Here is a 26,979-nt window from a genome sequence, read left to right as displayed (position 1 = left end):
CGGCATGTGGCCCGCGGGCCGTGGTTTGCCCAACCCTGTTTTAATGTTTGGAGAACTAGGCTGGCTGTGCCATCTTGAGAGTTCAAATGTAAAAACCCAACATAGTAATAACACAGTAATACAAGTGTAGTAATTCTGACATGTTGTTATTGACTTCCTTTTTTTTTTTGTGAGGTCAGCCGACTGTTCCCAACTCATAGCCCCATTTATAAAGTGATTAAGTGAATAAACAGCCGGAGGATGTGATTAACCCTAAATAAACACGACAGCGAGAGACAAAAAGTCCCCCCCCCCCCTGCAGTCACTGTAATCCCGTTAAATCTCGGATCTTCAAGCGGCCACTGATGTGATCAAGCCTTCAAACGTCCTGCAGGAGCGAACAGCTGCTCCCGCCCTGCACCGGAGGGAGAGGGAAGGAGGCGGCGCCGTCCTGGAGGAGGAGGAGGAGGACCGACAGCCCGCAAACCCCGCCGGAGATTAACGGCCGCACGTCCAGGTTGCAGACGCACCGTCCGGTTGGGTGAAGGGAAGGATCACCGGGGGGGAAGGGACGATGCCCGGCGACGGATTCACCATCACCGGGCGGATCCGGAAGCTGCTGCGGTCTCCCTCCGGCAGACACCCGGGGAACCGCGGGGAGAAACTCGCCTCCAAGGCAAGTGGCTGCACGTCGGGTTTGTCTGAGCCTGAACCCGAGTCGTTGCAAAATCGGGATTATTTAGCACATGCACATGCGCAGAAACTATCATGAAAACTTGTTTTTTTAATATATATATAGTAAATATAGGCAAGTGTGTGTTACAAAAAGTTACAAATATGTATTGAGACATTTTTGAGATACTTTCTGAGTAATTGCTTGGTGGATTTAGTCCTACTTTTTGAGTATTTTTATGAGTGGGGAAAAAAAAGTGTCTTCTTTCTTGAGGATTTCTGTGCAAGAATAAACTATAGAATGCAACTTTTCATCCATTCACCGGCAAACCTGCTGGAGCCCGTTTCCGGTGGGCAAACCATCGGACGCCAAACCATCCTTTCATTCTCATCCTTTCATAGAGACAAATAGAGTCAAGGTTTTTCTGTCTATATATGATATACAAATGAGAGGATGAATGGTTGTATGTCTATTTAATGTATGAATGAAAGCATGAATAGTTAAGATAAACTTTTTGATCCGCATTGGAGGAATTCTTTAATCACGGCAGCGTGACCGTTACAAGAGTCAACAATACAACAAGACGTACGACAACAGTTGTATGTCTATATAACCTTTGAATGAGAGGGTGAATTATTGTACATCTATATAACCTTTTAATGAGAGGGTGAATGGTTATATCTATATAACGTATGAATGAGAGGGCGAATGTCATACATCTAACATGATGTGAATGAAGGACACAATGATTGTATATCAATATATGACAGGTGAATTAAGGGGCTCATTTTTTTTCGTCTCTATCGAACAAACGAATGAGAACGTGACCGACTTGGTCGCTACGATGTGTGAATGATGGTATGATTTTTATAAAAGAGAGTGTGAATAGTTGTATGTCTGTTCATAAATCACAGGGTAAATGATTGCATGTCTCTTACCTATGAATGAGAGGGTGAATGATGTGGCATTTGAATGAAAAATATGAATTGTTGTATTTCTATATAACCTTTAAATGAGAGGGTGAATGTCGTACATCGCACATGACGTGAAAATGAAGGACAGAATGGTTGTATGTCAATATATGCCAGGTGAATGATTGTAGATAATAGATGTTTTTTCTCTCTACATAACATGTGAATGAGAGGTTGAATGGTTGCGTGTCTCTAACACGAGACTCTGTGATTGGCTGGCAAGCGAGGTTGAACCCCGCCTCTCGCCCAATGACAGCTTCCTTCCAAGTTCAACCAGAAGTTCATCAAAAACTCTCCATTAAGGGTACGGCTCATCTGATGCCGAGACAGATATTACGTTCATTTGTCGAACAGCTTCTTCCTCTGGAAATTGTTCTATTACTTTTACCAGAAAGCTGGTTTCATGTGGGAACTGCGGCGCTTCGCAGGAGCCGTGAGCATTTTTCCTTTTTAATGATGAACCCATGCAAAGCGACCCCTTTCTTGAGGCGTTTCCGCCGCTCTGTTTCTCCACAGGTGACGCTGGAGAAGGTTCTGGGCATCACCGCCTTAGGAAACAGCGGCCTGGCCTGCAACCCCAAATCCGGACTCGTGGCGTATCCCGCAGGGTGAGATGAAAATCGCCGTCTGACCTTTGACCCGCCGGCACCCCACGATCCCTCATCAAATCCGCCGCTCGCAGACGCGAAGCGAATCCGCGCGCGTTTAAACTCCGTCATCTCGGAGGAGACGATCTCCCACAGCTCTCCCTGTGATCTGATCCGCAGGGAGAATTCCTTTGACAGACGCGGCGACGTGACGAACCTTCGTCTCAGCGTGTCGGGAAACGGTGCGTTAACACGGCTCGCGGTCGGATGAAATGACACGGAAGGGGGGGGGGGGGGGGGGGGGGGATCGGGGGGCGAGGGCGCCGCTGAAACCGCTGCATCATCACGCCGAAGCGGAATTTAAAATCAGGCGTGCCGGTTCCCACGAGACCGCGGCAGAAACGCGGCACTAAGCCTCTTTTGTGTCGCTCTCGAATCTTTGGACAAAGCCATATTAATGCCAAGGAGGTCAATGGCCGCCGAGGAAATGAAAAGGACTATTATAGCCACAGCGTTGCGTGTCAATGAGGCCTCCTCTGCAGACGGGCCAGGTGGACGTCTTAGCTGGATCCACCTGCCGTCTGGACGACAGCTGGGAGACCAGGAGCGGAGCTTCCTGTCACAGGAGCTCGTTTCCGTCTGATGTTCTGGAACGAGACCAGGATGCAGACCCGATTAGAAATGCATCAAATTTTCTCTGTTTTCCTATCAATTTTTTTTTTTTTTTTTTGCGGCGGCACGTTGTTGCAATGGTTAGCTCTTCTACGCTTTTTCGATTGGAGCCTCCATGTTCTCCCCGAGTCTGCGTTGGGTTTCCTACAAAAACATGCAGGAGGTTCCTTGCAGGTTTTTAATTGTGCAAATGCATGACTGAGAGACTGATCGGCCGTATGTCTAGATTTGTTAATGCGTGAGTGAATGGCAGTGGTTCATGGCTGGTGAGGCAGGAGGACTGTGTGCCTCACTTAGTGGCCCCTTGCAGCTGTTTTATAATCACACGGCACAAGAAACTAGTAACACACATACGTTTGTTGACAAAAAATACCGTACATTGGAAATGTACAGTAACTTCCGGCATATAAGTCGCTACTTTTTTCACGCTGCGACTTTTACAGCAATGCGGATAATTTATGGATTTTTTTTATGGTAATTACAGTAGCTTCCTTCAACCAACACCTTAAAGAACGAAATTTTTTACCGGTCACCGTGGACGGCAAACCCACTCGCATTTACGATAGTTCTCCAGGTCGCCATTTTGTGCGTTTTGCACACACCTCCATCATTAAAAAGACGCACAGAAATGCGTTTGATGCAGCTTTTTAAGTTGAAAGTGATCAGTCTGGCTGTTGAAGAAGGAAATAGAGCTGCTGTACATAATTCGGCATCCGTTCTGGAGAAAAAAGCATTTGTGTTATATACTGGTGGTTGTAGATGTAGCACCATTTATTCAATTAAAAGTTTTCGAAAAAACCTTTCCTGCAACATCTGTCTGCGTTGATATCTAATCTTTTAACTGGGATGCCTGCAGCTTATAGACAAGCGTGGGTTATTTATGTACAATGTCTTTTTTATTTTGAAAATTAGTTCTTGCGGCTTAAATATAGGTGAGCTCTTTCGTCCGGGATTTCCGGTAGATCGTATTGCAAAAGTGTTTAAACATTTAATAGCGACATATAGAGACAGTAATACAGTGTTAGTGCAGAGCACTAATAGTCCGTTAACAGTTGAGGCTTGACAGTCCGCTGCCTCACCGCTCATCCCTTTTCAGTATTGGAACAGTAAATATGAAATAGTGATTTTGAATCAAAAACTGATGTTGTTAACTGAGAAATATCTTCCTAGTGCAAATCGCTGATAAATATAACCATTGAAATTTTTTTTTTTCATTTTACATTTTCCAAGTGAGGCACAGCTTCTCCTGCCTCCCTTGACTGCATGTCACCAGTCAATGGTTGCATGTCTTTAAGATGCATGAATGAGAGGGCGAATGGTCGAACGTCTGTATATGTGAACCCCCACCTCTCGCCCAACGACAGCTGGGAGAGCCTCCGGCACCCCTGAGTGCAGGATAAACAATATAAATGATGAATGAATGAAATTAGAATTGATAGAAAGCCAATGTTCAGCAAAATGATGAAATCCATGTAAGGGAGCCGCTGACCTGGTACACACTAAAACTCTGACATAACACAGCTTTACCGTGGTAACGACAAATATGTAGAGGACTAATTCGGCTGATCTCTCCTGATCAGGAGGTTTAATCGTTCGACCTGTTTAAGTTCCCGCCGAGGACCGCGGCGGCAAGTACGAGGCGTCTGTTGTTCTGAGGCACCTACTCGGACCTTTCGTTCCCCGTCAGGTGTCCTCGCCGTCCGAGACGCCGCCCCCTGCTGGCCGGGAGTCTGGAGCTGATTAGCCTGCGCATATATTTATAGCGCCGCTAAGTTAAGACACCCGTTTAGATTCCAGATCTAAATTTAACCAGAAATCCTTTGTTTTTGTGATGAGCGAATGTCTAATGATGGAGGTAATGTACCAGCACAAATGTGCAAGTATTTATTTCCATTTGCCACAAGAGCTAAAATAATGGATATTTCATCTATGCAGTTGCACACTCCCTACTTTTTCATCTTCCACTGTTTAACAAAGGCGTGGTTTGGATCTGTTTGGAGAGCATGCAGAAGGTTGCGATTCAGTAAAAGTGTTAAAATCCCTGGCGTTTGCGTCGCTTGGAACGGGGAGGTCTTCGGATACGGTTGCCAGGCAGGAGAACATGGAGAACATGGAGATAATCCAGGCTCAGACATGGATATTTTTCATACTTGATGATCATGAACATGATCCATGCAGCTTCTCCTGCTCTTGGGGTCACATAGAGACACCCAAACATTCACCCTCTCCGTCAACAATCACGCATGTCATGATAAACAAGGCTGGAGACGCTGATGAGATATTTTTTTTCCCCCCTTGCGTAGATGTGTGGTCGTTCTATTGAACCCCAAAAAGAACAGACAGCAGCACCTCATCAACACCTCGAGGTGAGTTTTACTCCGTCTGACCGCCGTCTGGCCCCGGATGGGAATCACAGGGAGTTTCTTCATCACTGCAGGAAGACCATCACGGCTCTGTCCTTCTCCCCGGATGGAAAATACCTCGTCACCGGAGAGGTGAGTCCGCTTCCTCTCCTCTGCTTTCGTCGTTTGTTTGCGATCGACTCGTTTCCTGGGACTTCCTGCCGCGCCGTCTTTACCGTGTTCATTTAAAAAAAAATTGTTATGGGATTTCATATGAGCGCGGCGGCCATTTTCCAGCGTGTTTTCTGGATAAACTCCCGGGAGAATTTAAGCCCGCTTGTTAGTTGCGATTGTTTATATCTCTTTTGTTTACAGCCCATTAAAACGGGCCCGTGGATGAGTTTAAAACCCGGTCGATTATGCCGCCGCGGCCGCAGCGCGTTCGCCTCGACACAACACATTGTCTTAATCTTCCCCCGGCCAATCAAAGCCGATTAAAGACTTCTGTTGGGTAAGTGGATGAGAGCGACGCCGTAACCATGACGGCAGAAAGCAAAGTCCAAGGGAACGGCTACGCCAAGTCTCTTTCCATTTATACCTCCTCTCTAAGTGATCAGAGCACCGTAATCTATTGCATTTGCGATTATCTACATCGCAATAAATCAATAACAAATTAATCTTCCCATCCATCCCGTCGTGACGGCGTGCTGGAACAACACAGCGCCGGAATAGAAAGTGTAACTAAAATCAACGAATATCATAATAATGACCAATATCACCCATAAATTACACTAATATTGATAGCAAAACCAGAAAGGGGAATTTAGTGTCATAATAATGTCCCGTAATGCACAATTAAATGACACGCAAGCGTTGTTTAAGTCACATATCAGACGAAAATGCAATTCACCGCGTTTCGTTTCGGAAGAAATTGAAAATTCGTTTACCCTGACGTTGGGGAAAAAAAAAGAACCCCCCCCCTCGCTCGCTCGCTCTTGTATCTTCGCATTACCCTAAAAGAATTCCTTTAAAATTCATTCCTCGCCGCCGAATGATATCATTATATCGTTGTCGGCGACCGGCACAATGCTTCTTTATTTAACTCGTCCCTGTGATCAAATTTAAATCACTGCTGCTCCTCTGTTGCGCCTCCTCGAAAGATAAGAAAAAACTCCCGCTGTCACACGCGCCCACACACACACACACACACACTTATTCATTCATTACAGGGGCTGATTTACATAACACACACACACACTTTTATCTTTTTATGTCTCGTCCGCCTTCGCATTCAACACAGCCGAACGTCCTTTCCCGCTACCTTCGCGCCGCCCGTTAACTCTGACCTTGAGTATTCGCCGCCGAAATAAGACGCGGCGGAAATAGATTTTGATCTTGTTGAGTCGGGAATGCGCACGGGTTAGAGGACGGGCAACCGCGCGGTGAGCAGAGGTCAGAGGTCGGGGAGGATAATCTGGATTGGCGGAGCGGAGCGCCGGGCGACTGCGGCGTGCAGCGCGGCCGAAAGAATGGCGTGCTTTCATTCGACGGGCCGAACTGTGGCGCTGTTGTTTGACCCGCCCACCCCTCGTCTCCACAGAGCGGCCACCTACCAGCTGTGAGGCTGTGGGACGTGGCGGAACGGAGACAAGTGGCGGAGCTGCAGAAGCACAAATATGGCGTTTCCTGCGTGGCTTTCTCCCCCAACAGCAAGTACATTGTCAGCGTGGGGAACCAGCATGACATGATGGTCAACGTTTGGGCGTGGAAAGTATGTGCATCTCCGAGAACTCGGCCCCAACGCTCAGTTTGCGCGACGTTTTCTGTCGCTTTTTCTCTTTTCAACCTGCACGTTTGGGAATGAAAAAAAAAAAAACGAACTTCGTAACAAGTTAGGACGTTCACATGATCTGCGATATATACATCTATTTAATCGCAGCACTTTTAACCTGTTATACAACCAGCCTGTTATACGATATTTATTGAAAACATTAAGCATTTGCAGACTTTTTTGCATTTTGTTTTTTTTTTGCATTTTAAGGCGCATGATAAAACATACGGTACATTAAGCGAAACAAAACAGTCAGTTTAATCGAACTTTATTCATCTCATTTTTCTCGCTTTGGAAACTCTGTTTGGTCTTCTTTACTTTATCTGCTTGCTTCCTCCACATCCGGCCCATTGATTCATTAATGTTGAATACTTTGGCAGCCGCTCTATTCCACGGATAGCCTTGAGTTTGAATTCTGCTTCGTTAGCGTGCCACTTAAGAGGTGCCATTTTTGGGGGTCCTCATACACACAAATGTACAATAATATTATGTTGACGCACAGGATGTAACGCTATTACAAAAACTGCACTGTTCTTTGATTGGTGTATCGTCGCCGGCGCTTGCGGACACCTGAAGTCAGTGAGGTTGGAACAACGTCATACCCCAGCACGACATAATTAGTTATCTAACGTTGTCCGACGTTGCAACCCATATTTAAACAAGGATCCATTTTAATACAACGTCCCCGTGTCAGGCGGTGACGGTCCGACAATCAATCGAGCTTACCAAAGTCGCGCTAAAACCGTTTGACAGATTTTTGAGCGCAGTGTGCCACGTTGAATTAGTTCGACGGTCTGGAAGCACAACAAGAATTCATACATTCATACTGGATTGAAAGGCACACGGCTGATTTTTGGGCTGGAAATTTAAGGATTCTAAGAATGCCTTATAGTGCGAAAAATACGGTATGTGTTTTCAGGACCCAATCTGGCACCTTTAGATATGTATTCTTTTGGGAATAAAAAATATGTGAATTAAATAAGATTGTTATTGCAAAAGGTGCGGTTTGACTTTTCACATTTTTTTAACGGTCTTTTCATTTTGTTTGGAAACTCTAATCCTGCAGAAAGACATGGTGGTGGCCGCCAACAAGGTGTCCAGTAAGGTGACGGGCGTATCTTTCTCAGAGGACAGCTCCTACTTTGTAACCGTGGGCAACCGACACGTCAAATTCTGGTACCTGGATCAGTGCAAGGTCAACAAGGTGAAAACAAATGCGATCTGTTATGATATTTCCAATGTCTCCTTTTTGCTGTGCAGTAGCTTCGCCGTTCAGTCGCTTTCATAGTTTCTTCCTTTTTTTTTTTGACCATTTACTAGAACAGGTTCCTTAACAAAAACCTCATAACAAGATATACATTATACAATAATCTTTATAGGTCACTTATTTCCTCAATAGCAAGTGAAAAATAAAATAAAACTAAAAAAAAAAAAAAAAAGAGAAAAAAAAATCAAAAAACCACAAACACAAAAAAAACATCTAACTCAGTCAAATAGAGATAATATCGTCAACTCTCCAAATATTTTTTAATGGGTGCCCATTTGTCAAGATATAGGTCTGTCTGAAGTCGTAAGTTTGCTGTTATGCGTTCCATGCAGTTTACATCCTTAAGTCTCTGACGCCGCTGGTCCAGGGTGGGTGGGTGGGGTTTGAGCCAGTTTACTGGGATCATTTTATGTGCAATTAATAGAAGAACTCTAAGCGTAAACACCTGTTTTTTCCTTAGGTCGCTTGTTGATGCTGCACCCATAATAAATTGCTGTGGATCAATTGGTTTGTTTAATTTTAAAATCTCACTTATTTGTTTTTTTACCTCTTCACAGAATTTCATCAGTTTAGGGCAGTCCCAAAAGATGTCACATGTCATATTTTCTTAATGAGAGTTTACCGAGGTCACGGTGACCTTGACCTTTGACCTTCTAACCAGACGACGCGTCCGTTTCATCCGAACGGATGCGCCGGGAAAACGGGTCTTTTCGTTTGGCTTTTTAAGCTGCTTTCCCCCCCCCTCTCATCAGCACGTTCTTATTTTAAGAACGGCACCATATGCGAGTGTCACCGAGCGCTAGGCGCAATCTGTTAATCCCCTCCCCTCTGCAGACCGACACTCCGCTGCCTCTGCTGGGACGCTCGGGGCTGCTGGGAGAACTGAGGAACAACTTCTACTGCGACGTGGCCTGCGGACGGGGCGCCAAGTCAGACTCCACCTTCTGCATCACCTCCTCGGGGCTCCTGTGCGAATTCAACAGCAAGAGGATGCTGGACAAGTGGGTGGACCTGCAGGTGAGCGACGCCCCCTCCCAAAAAAAAACAAAAAACACATTAATGACGGCTTATGAAAAACCCCGATGGCCTATTTACCGACCAAGAGGAATTTGGTTTATGGTAGATAAGGTAAACACAGATGTGCAAAAGAACACCAGTCATGTCACAATAATAAAGTGTAACTCAGTAATATTTTATGTAAGTATAGTGGTCAAGGAGATACGTGAAATATGAATGAATAACAATTACATGTTGATGTTCTCACAATAATCAGCGGGAGATGAGATGAAGCCCTGAACTTGTTTCCTTGCAACCAGACAGTCCCGTCTAGGGTTTGATATCAATAATCAATCAATAACGCCTTTTGTTCTTCATGTTCACGTTTTTTTTTGACGCACGGTTGAAGTAGTTTTGGCTGGACCGGCTCGCCGAACGGTTTAAGCGGGACTGTCGGTATTTTCTTTTAAATGCAGCAAATTTGCTCTTTTTTTTGTTTCTTTCTTCCTTGTCAAAGACGCTCTCCGGTTACATTTGACTTTTATTTCAAAATAATAAGAAAATAATGGCGGGCCTCAGATCGGGGGGACATCCTCCTGAGACGCGGAACCTCAAATTCCTCCCAGTGGCATATTTACCGCCTAAGAGGAATTTGGCTTATGGTAGTTAAGGTAAACACAGACGTGTACAAAAGATTCCCGACACGATAATAAAGTAGCGGTCAGTAATATTCCACATCGAGATGCAAGAAATATGAATTCACCTGTGCGTTAATGCATAGTTTGTTTTTTTCTTTACAGCGAACCGCTAATGTACCAACTACACCTTAAAAAATGCACTTTTAATAACAATTAAAAGATGATTTTCTCCCCGCATCTAGACAGTCGCGTCTGGGGGTCGTTGGTAGACGCCGACACTTCGAAATTTCGCTCCTCACGTCAAAACTAATCCGTAATCGTGATTCGGCCCTCGGTTATTGCTTTTGTTCTCTATGTTCAAGTTTTTTTTGACGCACGGTTAAAGTAGTTTTGTGGGTTTGGTCAGCCAGCCGAGCGCAGGAATCACCCGTTGCCAAGAACCGGCGGTTTAAGCAAGACTCTCTGTATTTTCTTTTAAATGCAGCTCTTTTTTTTTTTTTTTTGGTCTCCTTTCCAAATAAGCTCTCCAGTTACATTTGACTTTTTCGAAACGAAATAAGACTAATGAAAATAACATATATTTAACGACAAACATCTTTACCGGCGGTACCGAACGGCCCGCGTTTGCACGCCTCGCCGTTTGTCGCTATGGATGCGGGGAGTTCGCTGACCCGAGGTGCTAAAAGGAGCGCTCGCGATGTGATCTGTGCTGAGGAAGTGATGATCGGCTGCAGATGTGGTTGTTAGTGTGTGACGCGGTGTGTTAGCAGAGCGCTGGATTGTGGAGGAAAAAGCTGTTCTTGTGTCAGATTACAGCTTCTCACAGGTTTCGGTCGGATTATTAGACGTTTCCATTTTCACCTGCTATTTCTAGTCCGATCGTGGGATTTCCTGCATCACGTGTGGAAATGATTGATACAAATAATACAGAAACTGAAAGCAAATATTGGTCTCAGCAATGTGGTATTATTTACTACTTTACGAGCAAATATCCTGTATGATATTACGTCAGGGTACAGTAATTTGCTTTGAACGCTGCGGCTAATTTATGGATTTTTTGGGGCTAACAAGCTTCACGCGGCCAAAACATTTAGCCTCGTCTCATCGGACCGATGGAACGACCGTAAAATTCCGAGGCTGTTCGATTCCGACACTATAGAAGATGATTTTAATGGTTTTAGTGCGCAGGAGGAAGACCAAGGCAGCGTTCAGCTGGACAAAGTGGACGGATGGGTGAACTTTTCCTCCTGTTACTTATTTGTAATCTTTTTCATCCGCCGCGTTACAGGAAAAAAGCATTTCCGGTACGAAATTGTGGATGTCGGCGTTATGTAAGTAGGTCTTAACCCCCCTGAATTACCTCTGCACAACCAAACATTCATTCAGGGTGTTATTTCTAATGTCCTGTTGGGAAAGGCTGCTTTTTTCATGTTCTCTCAGACACTTTTATCAATACAACACCAGCGCGGTGTAAAGCACATTTGCCGCTTATATTAATTGAATCTTTCGGTTTATCCTCCGTACCCGCAAAGCCTCGGTGACGTTCCCGCCGCCTCCCGTCTTACGTTTCAGACCGGCGCCGCCCACTCCTTGTCTCTGTCCGAGGACCTGATCTTCTGCGGCTGCGCCGACGGGACGGTTCGTACCTTCGACCCGCTCGACCTGCGCTTCGTCTGCACGCTGCCCCGGCCTCATCCCCTCGGCGCCGACGTCTCGTCCGTCGCCCAGGCCAGGTGAGCGAGTAACAGCCTGTCCTTGGCGTCGCTCCATTTTGAAGAATTAAACGCTCTTAATTGCAAATCCTTCCTGTCCTCGACTGAGTCTCCCTCGCGTTTGGCGTAAACGCCGTGTAAATATTTACGGCTGCTGTCACGTAAAAGCCGGGGCGTCAGTCATAGAGTGATAAATCCATTCTAAAGGTTAAAGTCACATGTTAAGTTGCAAGATTAACGTGGAAAGATCTAATTCGGGATGAGAATCGCGCCAAAAAATGGACTGTAAGAACTCAGTCGACATTTTCATATTTACCTCAAGTTTATTCTCCTTTTATTCCAGGTTTTATCATTTCAACTTTATGTTTTTAGTTGATTTGCATGACCCGACGTTTTTCCTTAATCGGACGAATTCATTCAGTGAAATAACATCGCCTGTTTGGCTCCCGTCAGCCTCCCGTTCGCGTCCGGATCCGACGTCCGCTACCCGGCCTCCGTCGCCGTGACCTACGACCCCGTCGGCCGCCGCGTCGGCTGCGTGTACGACGACCACAGTCTCTACGTGTGGGACGTGAGCGACGTGAACCGCGTGGCGAAGGTTCACTCCGCCCTCTTCCATGCCGCTTGCGTCTGGGACCTGGAGGTAAACACGGGCCGGGGACGGAGCTCAGAAGCGACCGTGACTCACATCCGTCTCGGTCTTGATGTTAGAAGATGTTCCTGCTGCTCGGCGGGGTGGCGCAGAGCTTCGTCGCCCCTCTAGCAGGGAGGCGCACACTTTTTCATGCGAGCTACTTATAAACTATCCAAGTCAAAATGGTCTACCCACTATAAAATGCAATACATGTATTTATATGGACAATATATGTTGGCGTACCTTGCATGAGATGCACAATACAACCGATGACTTGCACTGAATGATAGCCAGCCTCAGTCCGAAAATAGCGTTCCACATTTCCCTTCTTCGGTATAGCGATAGTAGACTAGCATATGAGGACATGTATGCTAGCTGCGAGACACTGGTACGGTGTGCTGTAGGGGTAACAGAGAAGTTCAAGGTGGAGGTGGGACTCCATCAGGGATCAGCTCTGAGCCCCTTCTTGTTTGCAGTGGTGATGGACAGGCTGACAGATGAGGTGAGACAGGAATCCCCATGGACCATGATGTTTGCAGATGACATTGCGATCTGTAGTGAGAGCAGACAACAGGTAGAGGAAAATCTGGAAGGGGGAGGTATGCTCTGGAAAGGAGAGGAAGACGGAATGTATGTGTGTGAATGAGAGGAACTCGGGTGGAACGGTGAGGCTACAGGGAGTGGAGATCAAGAAGCTGGAGGATTTCAGGTACTTAGGGTCAACAGAGTCCAGAGCAACGGAGAGTGCGGAAAAGAGGTGAAGAGACGGGTCCAAGCAGGTTGGAATGGGTGGAGAAAAGTGTCAGGGGTACGAAGAGATAGAAGACTATCAGCCAGAATAAAAGTAAAGGTGTACAAGACAGCGGTGAGACCAGCGATGATGTTTGGACTAGAAACTGTTCCAATGACCAAAAGACAGCAGGCAGAACTAGAGGTTGCAGAGATGAAGATGTTGAGGTTCTTTTTGGGAGTGACCAGGATGGAGAGGATCAGGAATGAGTCTATCAGAGGAACAGCACATGTTAGATGTTTTGGAGAGAAGGTCAGAGAAGCCAGACTGAGATGGTTGGGTCATGGACAGAGGAGGGATAGTGAATATATTGGTAGACGGATGCTGGAATTGGAGCTGCCAGGCAAGAGGTCTGGAGGAAGACCAAAGAGAAGATTTATGGACGTAGTGAGAAAAGATATGAAGGTAGTTGGTGTGAGAGAGGAGGATACAGAGAATTGGGTTAGATGGAGAAAGTTGACTCGCGGTGGTGACACCTGAAGGGAAAAGCCGAAAGAAAAAGAAGAAGAAGAAGAAGACGAGCATATGAGGCAAACGCACTTTGAAAATGTCATAGTAAAAAAAGAAAAAAAAGTCCTCCTCCCACTCCCTATGGAAGTTGTTGTTTTTGGCTTCTTGGTCCCACTCATTTTAATACACTTTCTTAAGTTTGAGCGAGATGCTGAGCCCCTAACTGCTATCTCCCGCGCTGGTCGACGGCAGCCAGCTGCTCTTGGCTCATCTATGATGGGTTAATTTCAGAGAACGAATTTTCCCTTCGCGGGTTAATAAAGGAAAAAATAAAATGATTATAAACTAGATTTCTTGCTAGAGTTTTACGGCGCTTATCACCATCGCATGTGCATGCGCGGTGACCCATGTGTCAGAAAAGGTCAGACTGGCTGCCTTGTACGTCAGTTAAGTGACGTCTACTCGATCACAACAGGCTCAAGTCAACTTTGTCGTCAATTCTGCAATATGTTCACGCGTACAGAACAATGAAATAGCATTCCTCTAAGACCTACAGTACAAAAGTACAAAAAATTAGGCTCCACGACTGCTTTCCACGGTCCTAAAATATACCGTTTGCTCGCCGAACACCAGTTTGTCCGTAGATGCGATCGAAGGAATGAACTTTAATAAGATTTCACGTAATATTAGCATCGTTCTGTGCTCATATGATTTCATTCGAATGCATTTTCTGCGCGTTCTCCCCGACCCTCTTGTTGACGGGATCCTTCTCCAGATGTTTCCGGACGTCCCCGGGGAGACGGGCGCCGCCGCCGCCTCGTCCCATACGTTCCTCAGTTGCTCGGTGGACAACACGGTCAGGCTGTGGCACGTGGAAGACTGGACTCACATTCAGCCTCGCAACATCCTCAGCAGTGTGAGTTGGGCTCCAAAGAGGAGACGTCCTCAGGTCCTTGCAGATGGAACCGCCGGTATTTCTAAAACGGGCCGGGAATCTCCTCATCCGTGCCTTGCAGGATCTCCTGAAGATGATCTACGTCGACGGAAACGTCGCCGCTTTGCAGGATCAAGACGCTTTGACTCACGTAAACGCAGACAAACCGGGGGACGGACAGACGGCAGAATTTAGGACGGGCCTCCGGGCCATCTGTGTCAGCCCGGACGGAAAGCACCTGGCGTCCGGAGATCGTACCGGGATGCTGAGGTAGGACGAAACGGGACACCGCGTCGATTTTTCTATCCAAAATTGGGATCCGCCTTAAATAGAAAACACGAACTCTGCACAGAGTCCACGACCTCAGCACAATGGAGGAGATTCTGAAAGTGGAAGCCCACGACGCGGAGATCCTCTGTCTGGAGTACAGCAAACCGGAAACGGGTCAGGACGCCGCTAATGACGATATAATAACGCTAATCTTGACGAGTATTCGCTCAATGTGCCGTCTTCTTCCTGTCAGGTCTGAAGCTGCTGGCCACGGCGAGCAGGGACCGTCTCATCCACGTCTTGGACGCCGAAGACGACTACAATCTGGTGCAGACACTGGATGAGCACTCTTCATCCATAACAGCCGTCCGATTCGCTGGTGAGCCACTCCAGAAAATTTCAACGCCTGACAGCTAATCTCCTCCTAATCCACATTTTCATCCCACACAAAGGCCCTGTTTTAATTGTTTCGTCGCGACTCTCGCTTAGGTGACAACACCCGTACCATTCGTATTCAGGTGGGGCTTTTGTTTGCTTCCCCCACCCACCCCTTTTTTTTTTCAATCTGCTGCCGTATCATTCTCGAAGAAAACCAAAAACCTTGAGTGAGAAAATGTTTGGAAATCCTCTCACTGTATCGGCCAAGTAGTATCATCGGGCTCTCGAACTCCGAGTCCTTGCCCTTTCCAACTACTAGACCGCGGGGAGTTTCCGATATGTCTGGTTCGGGCGGTCTAGTATAACCGAAGAAGCTTCTCGGACGGGATGTGTAATGTCTTCAAGAGGAAAAAGTCCAGTTGCCACGACAACAATTCCCGAACTTACTTTCCCCGCTTGTAGCCAAGAATCAAGTGGTTCCCCGACTGCAAATGTTGGTTACGAAGGTGACGTTTCCCGCCAAGCAACGCCCGACGTGTTGATACTGAGCGGGGCGGAGAGCGGTTTAAAACGGCAATTTACCGTCCGACGTATAATCGCCAGATTTCGCGAGTGGCACGACACGTGCACTGCGCTGTGGCCTTCGTCAATGGAGCAATGATGGTGGGGTCCGTTCCATCTCAAAGGTTCTTGGGACGCCTTAACGCGGCCGAATCAAGCTCAACCGGTCAAGTTTATGTTCAACCGGTTCAGTGAACATTTTCCTCGGCAATCGGTGTTGACGTTCACCGTATTTGGATCTCAAACAAACACCCCTATGATTTCTCCCTCTCCTGTTTCAGTCAACGACAGCAAGGTGAGGTTGGTCAGCTGTGGGGCCGACAAGAGCATCTATTTCCACACGGCTCACACGGTACGTACCTTTACACGTGATTCCTTGGCACATCTATCTGCATATTACATATTATCTGCATGTTGTTTGCTCCTTCCCGTTAGCCTTTAGCTGATGACCGGTGGGAAACCTAGCAGCCGTTGAAAGAAAATTACTGCTAAAATATCGACGCCCTAGCTTTTGTTAATGGGGTGAGGAGAGCATGAGCTGTTGGGTCTACAAGACGGTTAGCGTCATCTATGTATTTATATTGGAATTATTATTTCATTCAAATTGTTATAGTTTTTGTTTGTTTATTTCAAGAATGATCTTCCAAGTAAAACGTGTTTTTGTCGCTAGTAAAAGGATGACAGCATGCAGAGAGAGGACGGCGTATTTGATTTGCTGCCGATGGATAATTCGAGTTAAGCTTTTTCTTTTATAAATAAAAGTAGGATTCAAATAGACATTGAGTATTTTGCTTAAAAGTAACCTCCAACCCGACGTCTTAATTCGGAGTTCAAAATGTTTAGTTGAGTGCGGAAATGTAATTTCGTTTTCACAGCAGTTGTCCATTGATTTGAAAAAATATTTATTTTTTTTCATAAAAAAAAGACAAAAAACATATATTGTTTATGCATAGCATAAAGGCCAAAAAAAAATGCTGTTTTAATTAATTTTAAATTTCAAAAGGGTTGTGTGTTTTAATAAAAAAAAAAACCACATATATTGTTTATGCATAGCATAAAGGCAAAATAATGCTGTTTTAATTCATTTTAAATTTCAAAAGGGTTGTGTGTTTTAATAAAAAAAAAAAAACACATATATTGTTTATGCATAGCATAAAGGCAAAAAAAATGCTGTTTTAATTCATTTCAAATTTCAAAAGGGTTGTGTGTCTTAATAAAAAAACAAACAAACACATATATTGTTTATGCACAGCATAAAGGCAAAAAAAAAAAAAAAAAGCTGTTTTAATTAATTTTAAATTTCAAAAGGGTTGCGTGGCTCCAGGTGTTTTCTTTACCGTGGGCAAACGGGTCCAAATGGCTCTTGGTGTGGTAAAGGTTGCCGACTCCTGGACTCGATGATGAAACATGCGGAGACCAATTTTCATTTCTCACCATCGGGGAGGAAATCTGGGGTCAGTTTCCTCGCTGCATCACTGCATCACTGCTTTTGACTGGAAGTCTTGTGCTTATTATTTCACTAATGAAAGACCCTCTGCAGCACAACGGTACCTCTTCAGCTTCAGCTTGTGTAAACAGTTAAACAACACGTAGTACACGGCGCTAGCGCTCGAGTTATATGACTAAATGTGAGAGGACATTGTTGCTTTTGGGTCAGTCGGCCAGTCCTCCAGGTTACATCTTGTTAAACTTTGGTCTCAATTCAGGCCGCCGCTGTGGGTCAGAGCATTAAGTTTTGCGAGCACAATAAACAATGGCTTGTTAGTCTTGGGCAAAACTTCTGCGCGGAATCCATTTATTTATCGTGCACTCGTTATCCGCTCCGCGCAAAACTTAAACCACCGTCGTATGCTGTCGGTGATCATTTGTCCTAGAACACAAAATGAAGGATAATGGTGTGCAAAGGGGATTTCTGGGGTTCAACTTTGTTCCAAAGTTTAAATGAAGGAACACCGTATTATTTCCTTTGAAGGTATATTTGCAATCACGATCTGCTCTGTATTTGCGTCATGCAATCAAAACCACAACTAACTAATTCACTGCTGAAAATAGTTACGTTTTTTCCTGTAGAAATGAAATCTTATAAAATCTGCTGCATAATCCTCATGTGTCATTAATACTTAAACATAGTCACAGCTCGGACTACAAATTCACAAAATTGATGCTGGTTTGTTGGCACACCGACTGTCCAAAAACCACAAAATACATTTTTGTTGACAAAACCTGTGGATCGACTTACTGCTTATGTGTCTAAGTTTATCTTAAAACATTTGTGCCGAGGCGCAGAGAGAAACTATGGTATTGCGTGTGGTAATCTGGAAGGACAGAAAAGTGTGTTAGACTGGGGCAGGACATGTATGCCATATGACAAAAGAGGTGTTAGGATGAACCTTGCCAATACACCATTTACATTTTCACGGAAGTGAATAATCAGAGGTGTTACATATTCATTCCAGATCTGCACCCTCTGTGCTACTCAGCAAAACTACACAGTACCGGTTTTAAAATAAGTTTTATGTCAGTGTTAGGAAATGAATGTCGGAGTTTTGCACCTTTATATAACCTACATGTCGGTGCTCGGTGGCTGATAGAGACGTATAGAGAAGGTCAGAGGAAGCTGGATTGTGCCCTTGTAGACCTAGAAAAACCACATGACAGGGTGCCAAGAGAGGAACTATGGTATCGTGTGAGTCCGAAGTGACAGAAAAGTATGCTAAACTGGTGCAGGACATGTATGCCTTCTGTGAGACAATGGGGAGGTGTGCTGTATGTGTGACAGAGACGTTCAAGGCGGAGGTAGGACAACATCAGGGAGCAGCTCTGAGCCCCTCCCTGTTTGCTATGATGATGGACAGGCTGAAATATGAGGTTAGACGGGAGTCTCCGTGGACAATGATGTTTGCAGATGACATTATTATCATCAGTAGCAGGAGCAGGGAACAAGTGGAGGGGAATCTAGAGAGGTGGAGGCATGACCTGAAGAGGAGAGAAATGACGGTTTGCGGAAGTGTGAATGGAAGGAATCCTGGCGAGGCTACAAGGAATTGAGATGAAAACCGTGGAGGATTTTAAGAACCTAGGGTCGACAGTCCAGAGCAGCGGAGAGCGTGGAGAGAGGTGAAGAAATGCAAACACACTGGGACGGGGGGAGAAATATGTCAGGTGGAATAAAAGAGTATCTGCCAGAGTGAAAGGAAAGGTGGAAGAGACGGCGGTGAGACCGGCCAGGTGGTCTTGTCAAGACAGGAAGCACTCCTCACTCTCTGCAAGTGAGGAGGATGATAGTGAAATGACCTGAAGGAGGTAGTTGATGTGAAAGAACAGGGTGTGAAGGAGAGGGTTCGATGGAGGAAGATGATTGGCTGTGGCCACCCCTGAAGGGAGCAGGCGGAGGAAAAGAAGAACGTGTTTCGAGACAAATGGTTTTAATAGCCGGGCTCATAGTCGCCACATTGTTTGCAAAAACTGCCCAATCTTTTTAAGCTATTTCACTCTCAGGTAATCCATATCACTAGATGGGTCTCAGGGCGCAGGAACATTTATAGATTCCGGGGCCGCTCTTTGTTTTCCTAACATCGAGCCACCGATGAGAAGCCATGGATCACGCTTCGGTTTAATATTTCTTTTTTTGCACGAGACACCCCGTTAAATACCTGAAATCAAAGCATGAAAGTGTCCGCTCTGCAGAAATGAGGGTTAGTTGGAACAGTCAGCACATTTTTTTTGTTGTTGTTTCTGTTTAAGCAACCCATTCCCAAAGTGGCTCATTAACTCTAATGATGACCAAAGAATGAGCTGTGAGCTGGAATTGTGATGTTGAATATGTAGTTATTTTTAAAAATGTCTTCTAGCGTCTGTTAACCCGCCCCTGTGGACTAAATGTATGCAGACGAACAGAGCCGTGTCATTTTCGTCGCATGTGTTTTAACTATTTGCCGAAGATGCGTATTTTAAGAGAAAGCGATGGTTGAGCTTTGTCCCCGGTGTTGGTTCTGCAGACCGGCAGCGGGACGAAGTTCAGGCGTTCTCACCACACGGTGAGAAAGACCACGCTGTACGACATGGGCGTGGACCCCGCCTGCAAGTTCGCCGCCGTCGGCTGCCAGGACCGTTGCATCAGGTGGCCGTTCATCCCTTCGATTCTCAAAAAAAAAAAAGAAAAAAAAGAAAAGGAGATAACTTTTCGCTCACCGTGACGTCGCGTCTTTCTCCTTTCCCCCGCAGGATCTTCAACATAAACAGCGGCAAGCAAAAGAAACTCTACAAAGGATCGCCGAGTGAAGACGGCAGTCTTCTTCGGGTAAAGATTTCCTCTCGTATTCTCGCACGCTACGTATTCCGTAATGCAATTTATAAACTAAAGAGCCGCTGTGTGTTTTTTCCTCGGTCAGATACAAATAGACCCCTCTGGTCGCTACGTGGCAACTAGCTGCTCGGATAAAAGCATCAGCGTCGTTGACTTCTACACCGGGGAGTGTGTCGCCACCATGTTTGGACACTCTGGTAGCACGAATTCGTATTTCATGTGTTCGACTCATCGAGTATTAAGAAACACGGTTTAACCGCCTCGCCGAATTTCATTCACAGAAATAGTGACGGGGATGAAATTCACCAACGACTGCAAGCATCTGATTTCTGCGTCTGGCGACAGGTTGGTTCTTAAAGCTGCTCCGGTTCTACGACGGCCGAGGCCTTTTGAGTTTGGTACACAGTTTTTTTTCTTCAAAAACCCGCGGTCTCGGAAAAAGGCAAATGTGCGCCGAAGAGGTCACTGCGGTTTTTACGAAGTTGAGGCAGACTTACGTCAGCCATGAAAAACAACCGAGAGGCGAGTTAGAATTAAGGTTGAGGAGGAGGCCAAGTATTTCAATGCAGTTTGATCAGACTTTGAGTGCAGCAAAGAATAACTGAGCGATGAGGAATGCTGCTGGAGGTTACTGTTGTCATTGGACTTCGGCGCAAGAAAACTACCGAAACGATGCGGGTTAAGTTTGAATCTTTGTCCACGGTTTGGAAAATTTATAATTCAGTTATGTTCCTTTGTTCCATCAGTCATTCATAATCTGAGAAGCCGTTCTCACTCCCAATGCGTCGACGGCCTGACCAACGCTGAAGGTTCCCTTAGCGTAACGTACCAAATTATTCGGCAAATTACCAATTATTCGGCAAGTTGTATTTTTGAGGAATCCTTTTGTTGTCAATCCAAAATGTTAACAAACCCGTAAAACCTGAACGTTTAAGTTGAATATCTATAGGTGCAACATTTTTACTCAAGTATTCGTGTGCAGACTTATTATTCAACTTAATGAAAAACAAAGATTTTCCCTTGTCCTCTTGTTTATTTTCACCCGTTAAAGTGAGAATAATAAACACACTCAACTTTTACACATAAACATTTCTGAAAAAAAAAAAAAAAAAAAAAAAAGAGGGGGACCATGTCATTAGTTTTTCATCTTTAAGACCTTTACTGGTCTTGAAGCCACGCCGGTGGAATACTTTGATGCACGTAATGAAGCGTTGTCTTCCATAAAAAGTCGTCTTGAAAGATGCAGACTTTTTCCTGAACTACTGCTTGAAGAAAGCTTCTTCTGAAAATCGGAAGTGAGTCCATTTTCAACCCGAAAAGGTCCAACTAGCTCGTTTTTAATACTACCTGCCCGTAACAGTACCACACCTGCACCTTGCTGGTGTCTGATCGCCATTTCTTGGCTCATTCTTGACGTTTCAACTCCCGTCTTGTTCATCGGCGGTCGGGTTTCGGCCTTTCCTACCTCAGCCGCGTCTCTGACGACCGAACGCCTCGTACTTCTTGACACTCCAGGAAGGTTGCAATGTGGAACTGGAGGATAATGGCTTCCTGCTCGCTTCACGTTTGATTCCTCTCAAATCTTTGGCGGGTAACTTTCGTCATTCTTCTTGACATGTTTCGTGCGACCCTGTTGACTATCCCTCTGACGAGAGTTTTTATAATTTTTGTAAAGCAATAAGCACTCAAGTTTCTACAGTTTGGAGTTGGATAGTATGGCTAAAATGATGATCATCGCAAAATAATCACTTGCCTAATGATAATCGTGCACACAGTGTACATCTAAAGCTAACTTAAAGAAAAGCAGAGTTTGTATTTTCCATGTCTTTCCATTTTAAATGAGAAATTGTATTCCTGGACTGAAGCTGCGGCTGAAAATAGAAGCTTCTCCTTCATTTGCGTATTTATTTGACGAGCCTTGAACGTCGTGTGTGGCCCAACATCCCTATTTATATCGAAACTTAACCTCATCTTTCGAGATCGTGTTGAATCTGAACCGCTGAACCTGCATTTTGGTTCTTGGACACGTTTGTAGAAAACAGACAAGAGACATACGACCAGTTTCCCGTTCATTCACACATCATATAGCGACTTGCAACCGTTCACCCTCTCAATTTAGTGGAAAATTTAGTGTCTAAGATGAACCGCTTGCATGTTTTTGGACTATTTGGTGAACATGGAGAATCCGAAGGAACCCAATGCAGATCTGGGGGAGAACATGGAGAAAGTCCCCTCCCTGTGGGAAGCCAATCAGGGATCTCCTTGTTGACATCTGTCTTTTTAAAATCCACTAATACCACAAACAGCCCGACGTGAGCAGGCGTCTACAACTCCGATATGCAGAGAAAGACGAAAACGGAAGGGACCGCCACCAGAATGAAAACCGTTTCCAGCCTCTTCGCGCGGCTGAGGAAAAAAAGTGTTTACCGACAGATTCCTCCACGGTCAAGCCGAGATGAAACGCTGCATTTTTAATGCCCGAACGCTTTTATCTCCTAGCTGTATCTTCGTGTGGCGGCTGGCGCCGGAACTGACGATCAGCATGAGAGAGAGGCTCTGCCAGCTCAGACAGAACCCGAACACGCCGCCTCGCAAGACCTCCGCTCTCAGGTGACGCGGCGCGGCGTCTCCGTCGCCCTCGTTCGTCCCCCCCGCCACGATTTCGGCGACCGTAAAAGCGTGGCTTTCCCGTCCGCAGGCGAGAGGTGTGCAGCGCCCCCGCTCTGACCACCGGCCTGTCGTCCGACAGCGATCGCGAGCGTGAGGAGGAGGAGGAGGAGGAGGAAGACGAGGAAGACGGAGCGGAAAATGAAGACTCCAATGACCCAGAAGACAACTCAACCAATGCTTCCTCGGACAGCAGCCAAGGGGAAGAAGACACCGGTACGCTCGCTTTTCACGGGATTTTTACGAAACGATTTTGACCGCGATCCAGGAAATATATGAATAAACAAACGCCGATTTTCACGCCGCTAATTTTTCCTGTCTGTCAAACAGGAGGCTCAGATGAAGGACAGTGGGAACCGCCAAAAGTAAGTGATTCTACACTGCTCAAAAAAATAAAGGGAACACTTAAAAAACACATCCTAGATCTAAATGAATGAAATATTCTTATGAAATACTTTGCTCTTTACACCGTTGAATGTGCTGACAACAAAATCACACAAAAATGATCAATGGAAATCTATTGTATCAACCCATGGAGGTCTGGATTAGGAATCACACTCAAAATGAAAGTGTAAAAACAAACTCCAGGCTGATCCAACTTTGATGTAATGTCCCTAAAACAAGTCAAAATGAATCTGTGTTGCTTCCTGAGTGGACACTATGATTTCACACAAGTGTGATTGACTTGGAGTTACATTGTGTTGTTCAAGTGTTCCCTTTATTTTTTTGAGCAGTATATTTAATGAGAAAATACCGTCATCTGGGATGTATAATGATATTTCAAAAAATGAAAGGAAATAAAGTGACCTCTCCAAGGACCTCCTGTTGTTAACGCGCACTCCGTTCTGAAAAGATTGGCAAAAGGACATCTGTGCAAATTCCGTACCAATAAATTCCCCTTAAAAAGGTTGCATCGGTTCAAGGTCGCCCTTGAAATATTAAATCGTTCCCCGTCCGCTTTCACTCAAGCGGCTTGAGGATCGCAGGTTTGATTCCGCCTAAAGATGAAACGGCGGGACGCGTCGGGCGATTTTCCCCGCTGAGCCTCGAAAGTGATAAAAAAGCGATGTGAAATCCGCTCTGAAGCCGGGGGGGGGATAAAGCGGACATTGTCTCCGCTCGCCAGACGTAATTCCCAGAAGTGTTGCCTGGTATTTTTCATTGTAACATCCTTTTGAACCGAGGTCAAGGGTCATTCCACCTCCTTGTCGTCTTCCCGCTCTTTTCCCTCCAGCCCGCCGTCGCTACGCCCGACCCCGGCAGGCGTCCGCGGAGACGCTGGTCGCGTCGCATGGGCTCCCTGGAGATGATGGTGAAATCCATGCTGGATCTGAGGCAGCTTGAGACCCTCACGCACAAAAAGCCTCCCGGCTGCCCTCCTCAGGACGGAGAGAGAGGGAGCGCGTCCAGCCTGCACGAGCCTGTGGTGCGTACTGATTTGCTCCTGTTGGATCTGTGGGCTCCTCCAAAAGTAATTTTTTTTCAATTTCTGCTGATTATAAACAGGGTTTTTGTTTTTTTTTCTCCTTTTTCAGATTTTTTTTTTTAAATTGTATATATTATATTATATGATATTATATGATATGAGATCATTTTTATTTTATTTTATTTTATTTCATTTTATTTTATTTTATTATATAATATTTTATTTTATTTTATTTTATTATTCTTCTTTTTCTTTCAGTTTTCCCTTCAGGGGATCTAACCTTCCTTTCTTACACCAATTAACTTTATATCCTAGATTATCTTATGTTATATTACATAACATTACATTAGATTATGATGCTATTTTATTATTATACAATTTCCTCTGGGATCAATTAAGTATTTTTGGTCGGGATTTTGATATATCATGTTTTTTTTGTTGGTCATGTCTTTCTTTAATCAGGTGGGTGGCTACTGTTTTTTTTTTTTTTTTTTTCTGAATTTTGATTGCTTCGTGAATTTGAAATTTCCATTTTATCGTATCTTTTTTTTAAAGAATTTTACCGTTCATTTTTCCATTGGTGTTTTCCCTCCATTTGCTGCCTTTTTTTCTGTGATTTGCAACACGCAAAAAATGTTCGCATGGCGATTAAAAACCAAAGCTCAGAGATCTGCCTTCCACCTGCTCCGTCTCTCTCTCTCTCTCTCTCTTTCGCCGCTGAACCCGCCGTCCTTTTTTGCAGCAGCAGTTCGAGGAGAAAACCAAACGGCGTCGGCCCTGGCAGCACTCCGACTGGCTGTCCTCTCACATATCCAAGGGCACCAAGACAAACGAGGCGGCGGCGCTTTACCTCGAGACAAAGGAGGGCGGCGAAGGCAGGTGGGTCACTGCCCGCTGCACGGGGTTGCAATCCTGCACAAATGGGACCAAAAATAAAAAAATAAAAACATTCTTTGCACTTCATCGGTCATTGTCCCCGACTTTCTATGTGTCAGTGATTACATGGTGAAGGAGCTGCACTACGGCAACCGAGGGCACGGGTTGGCCGGCCAGGACAGCCACAGCCCGGACAGCGCCTGCTCCCTGGGCTACGACAGCAGGGGATCCAGCCCCGATCGCGTCCTGGACGGTGAGGTCTCAAACGGGGAGGCGACGCTGAATCCTCGTGAAATCTGCAAACGGCGCACGTATTTCTCACTTAACCGCCGTCGGTAAGAGGATCAGAGGAAAAATAGCGGGAGCGAACACCTCTCTCTCCGGTCTGGGCTGCACGCATCGTCTGAAATCTCACGTACCCTCCTCCACTTCCACCTCCTCCTCCTCCCAAATGCTGTGTTTTTCAGTTGGCGCCGTAGAAAAGGCTTGAATGAAACGGCGGAGCGACAGCGGAATATTAAACAGATATCAAAGTGCCCGCTTGCCATAATTCAGTATTTCTCTTTTGTCCTGTTTTTTTTTTTTTTTGGGTGTTTCAAATGATTAATGTCCTCCTTGGGTGTGTCAATTTTAAAAAAAAACATCCCCTCAACACTTTCTAGGATTTCAGTCTGGCTGCAAACGCGCCCAATGATAAGCTCACGTTAGCCTCAGTGTCAGTGTTCAGAGCCGTGACCATGTGGCGCCTCGGTGAGTTTTTTATTTTTCCCGCTTTGCAGATTTTGCAGACGCCGAGTCCGTAGGTCAGGACAGCTCGGCCGAGGAGAACGAGGGCGGGGAAGGCGAGGAGCAGAGGGCAGAGGTGATGAGCGTGGCTGAGGCTCTCAAGACGGTGTCGGACGCCGCCGCCGCCGCCCATGACTGCAGCAGAGAAGATTTCCTCAAGCAGAACTTTGAGGCGCTGGCATACAGCTGCAGCGGCGCTGGTAGGAGAGCATTAACTCACACACACACACACACACATGTGAATCTATAAATGAATGTTTTTGCATTCAACTTCCGTTGTCGGTGTCGATTATAAAAACGTCAGAATGACTAAAAGCCGTCGTTTGACGGGTCGAGATGTTGAAGAACTCAGTGCGGCCTTCAGAGCAGGGTGGGATGCAGACCTTCCCGCTGACGTGCACAACCGGCATTCATACATCAAATAATAATTCAGCTTCATGCAACAAACCGGGGGATTTTGGGAGGACAGTACCAGACAGTACCAGTGAGATAAATGTTAAAAGACCCTCCAATGGGTTATGCTATGAAGTTATTTCATTTTAGTCCATCAATAAACTGATGCCATATCTTATTACAGCTTCAGGCCATTAAAATCTTGCAAATGAAAATATTTCACATTCTCCCTGTGTCTGCGTGGGTTTCCTCCTGTTTCCTCCCACAGACCAAAAGCCACGCAGGAGGTTCAGACCATAAATTGCCTTGACGTGTGGATGAGATTGAATGCTTGTATGTCTCTTCATGTGACCCTGTGATTCCTTCATTCACCGACAATCTGCACCGCTCGTCGTGCAGTCAAGATGCAGGATGACAGTCATAATAATAATAATCATCATCATCATAACAACTACAACAACAACAGTGATAATAATAATAATAATAATGATAATAATAATAATAATAATAATATCAACAAAAATGTCTGTATGACAATGGATGGATGACAATATAATAATAATAATAACAAAAAAACATGTCTATATGACAATGGATGGATGGATATTAGTAATAATAATAATCATCATCATCATAACAACTACAACAACAACAACAACAAAAATAATAATAACAATAACAAAAATGTTTATATGACAATGGATGGATGGTAATAATAAGAAGAAGTAGAAGAACAAAAATGTCTATATGACAATGGATGGATGGATAATAATAACAATAATATCAAAAATAATAAAAATAATAATAATAATAACAACAAAAATGTCTATATGACAATGG

At 45.2% G+C, this 26,979-nt stretch overlaps 1 protein-coding gene across 6 annotated transcripts in view; it reads left to right on the top strand.

Annotated features, from left to right (window-relative positions):
* The first annotated feature begins 471 nt into the window (after nucleotides 1–471).
* Nucleotides 472–26,979, top strand: part of LOC147222576 (mitogen-activated protein kinase-binding protein 1-like) — a 41,425-nt gene continuing 14,917 nt past the window's right edge. For 4 of the 6 annotated variants that reach the window (XM_086166707.1, XM_086166709.1, XM_086166710.1 and 1 more), the window contains exons 1-25: nucleotides 472–655; nucleotides 2,140–2,231; nucleotides 5,186–5,248; nucleotides 5,320–5,377; nucleotides 6,825–6,995; nucleotides 8,122–8,259; nucleotides 9,157–9,339; nucleotides 11,529–11,689; nucleotides 12,122–12,311; nucleotides 14,318–14,458; nucleotides 14,559–14,746; nucleotides 14,829–14,920; nucleotides 15,000–15,125; nucleotides 15,967–16,037; nucleotides 19,684–19,805; nucleotides 19,910–19,985; nucleotides 20,077–20,188; nucleotides 20,273–20,336; nucleotides 22,491–22,601; nucleotides 22,690–22,874; nucleotides 22,989–23,023; nucleotides 23,893–24,084; nucleotides 24,827–24,963; nucleotides 25,080–25,213; nucleotides 25,740–25,946. In XM_086166707.1, coding sequence (XP_086022833.1) covers nucleotides 554–655; nucleotides 2,140–2,231; nucleotides 5,186–5,248; nucleotides 5,320–5,377; nucleotides 6,825–6,995; nucleotides 8,122–8,259; nucleotides 9,157–9,339; nucleotides 11,529–11,689; nucleotides 12,122–12,311; nucleotides 14,318–14,458; nucleotides 14,559–14,746; nucleotides 14,829–14,920; nucleotides 15,000–15,125; nucleotides 15,967–16,037; nucleotides 19,684–19,805; nucleotides 19,910–19,985; nucleotides 20,077–20,188; nucleotides 20,273–20,336; nucleotides 22,491–22,601; nucleotides 22,690–22,874; nucleotides 22,989–23,023; nucleotides 23,893–24,084; nucleotides 24,827–24,963; nucleotides 25,080–25,213; nucleotides 25,740–25,946 — 3,151 coding nt within the window. In that variant the 5' untranslated portion in view covers nucleotides 472–553. The remainder of the gene's footprint in view (nucleotides 656–2,139; nucleotides 2,232–5,185; nucleotides 5,249–5,319; nucleotides 5,378–6,824; nucleotides 6,996–8,121; nucleotides 8,260–9,156; nucleotides 9,340–11,528; nucleotides 11,690–12,121; nucleotides 12,312–14,317; nucleotides 14,459–14,558; nucleotides 14,747–14,828; nucleotides 14,921–14,999; nucleotides 15,126–15,966; nucleotides 16,038–19,683; nucleotides 19,806–19,909; nucleotides 19,986–20,076; nucleotides 20,189–20,272; nucleotides 20,337–22,490; nucleotides 22,602–22,689; nucleotides 22,875–22,988; nucleotides 23,024–23,892; nucleotides 24,085–24,826; nucleotides 24,964–25,079; nucleotides 25,214–25,739; nucleotides 25,947–26,979) is intronic. The other 2 variants (XM_086166708.1, XM_086166706.1) reach the window with 2 other exon arrangements.

Source organism: Fistularia commersonii, chromosome 20, assembly GCF_037954325.1.
Source record: "Fistularia commersonii isolate RoL2024-O1a breed Wild chromosome 20, RoL_Fcom_v1.0, whole genome shotgun sequence".
In the NCBI taxonomy this organism is placed as follows: Eukaryota; Metazoa; Chordata; class Actinopteri; order Syngnathiformes; family Fistulariidae; genus Fistularia; species Fistularia commersonii.
The sequence above is the reverse complement of the archived record's forward strand: the minus strand, read 5'-3'. Positions and strand labels throughout refer to the sequence as shown.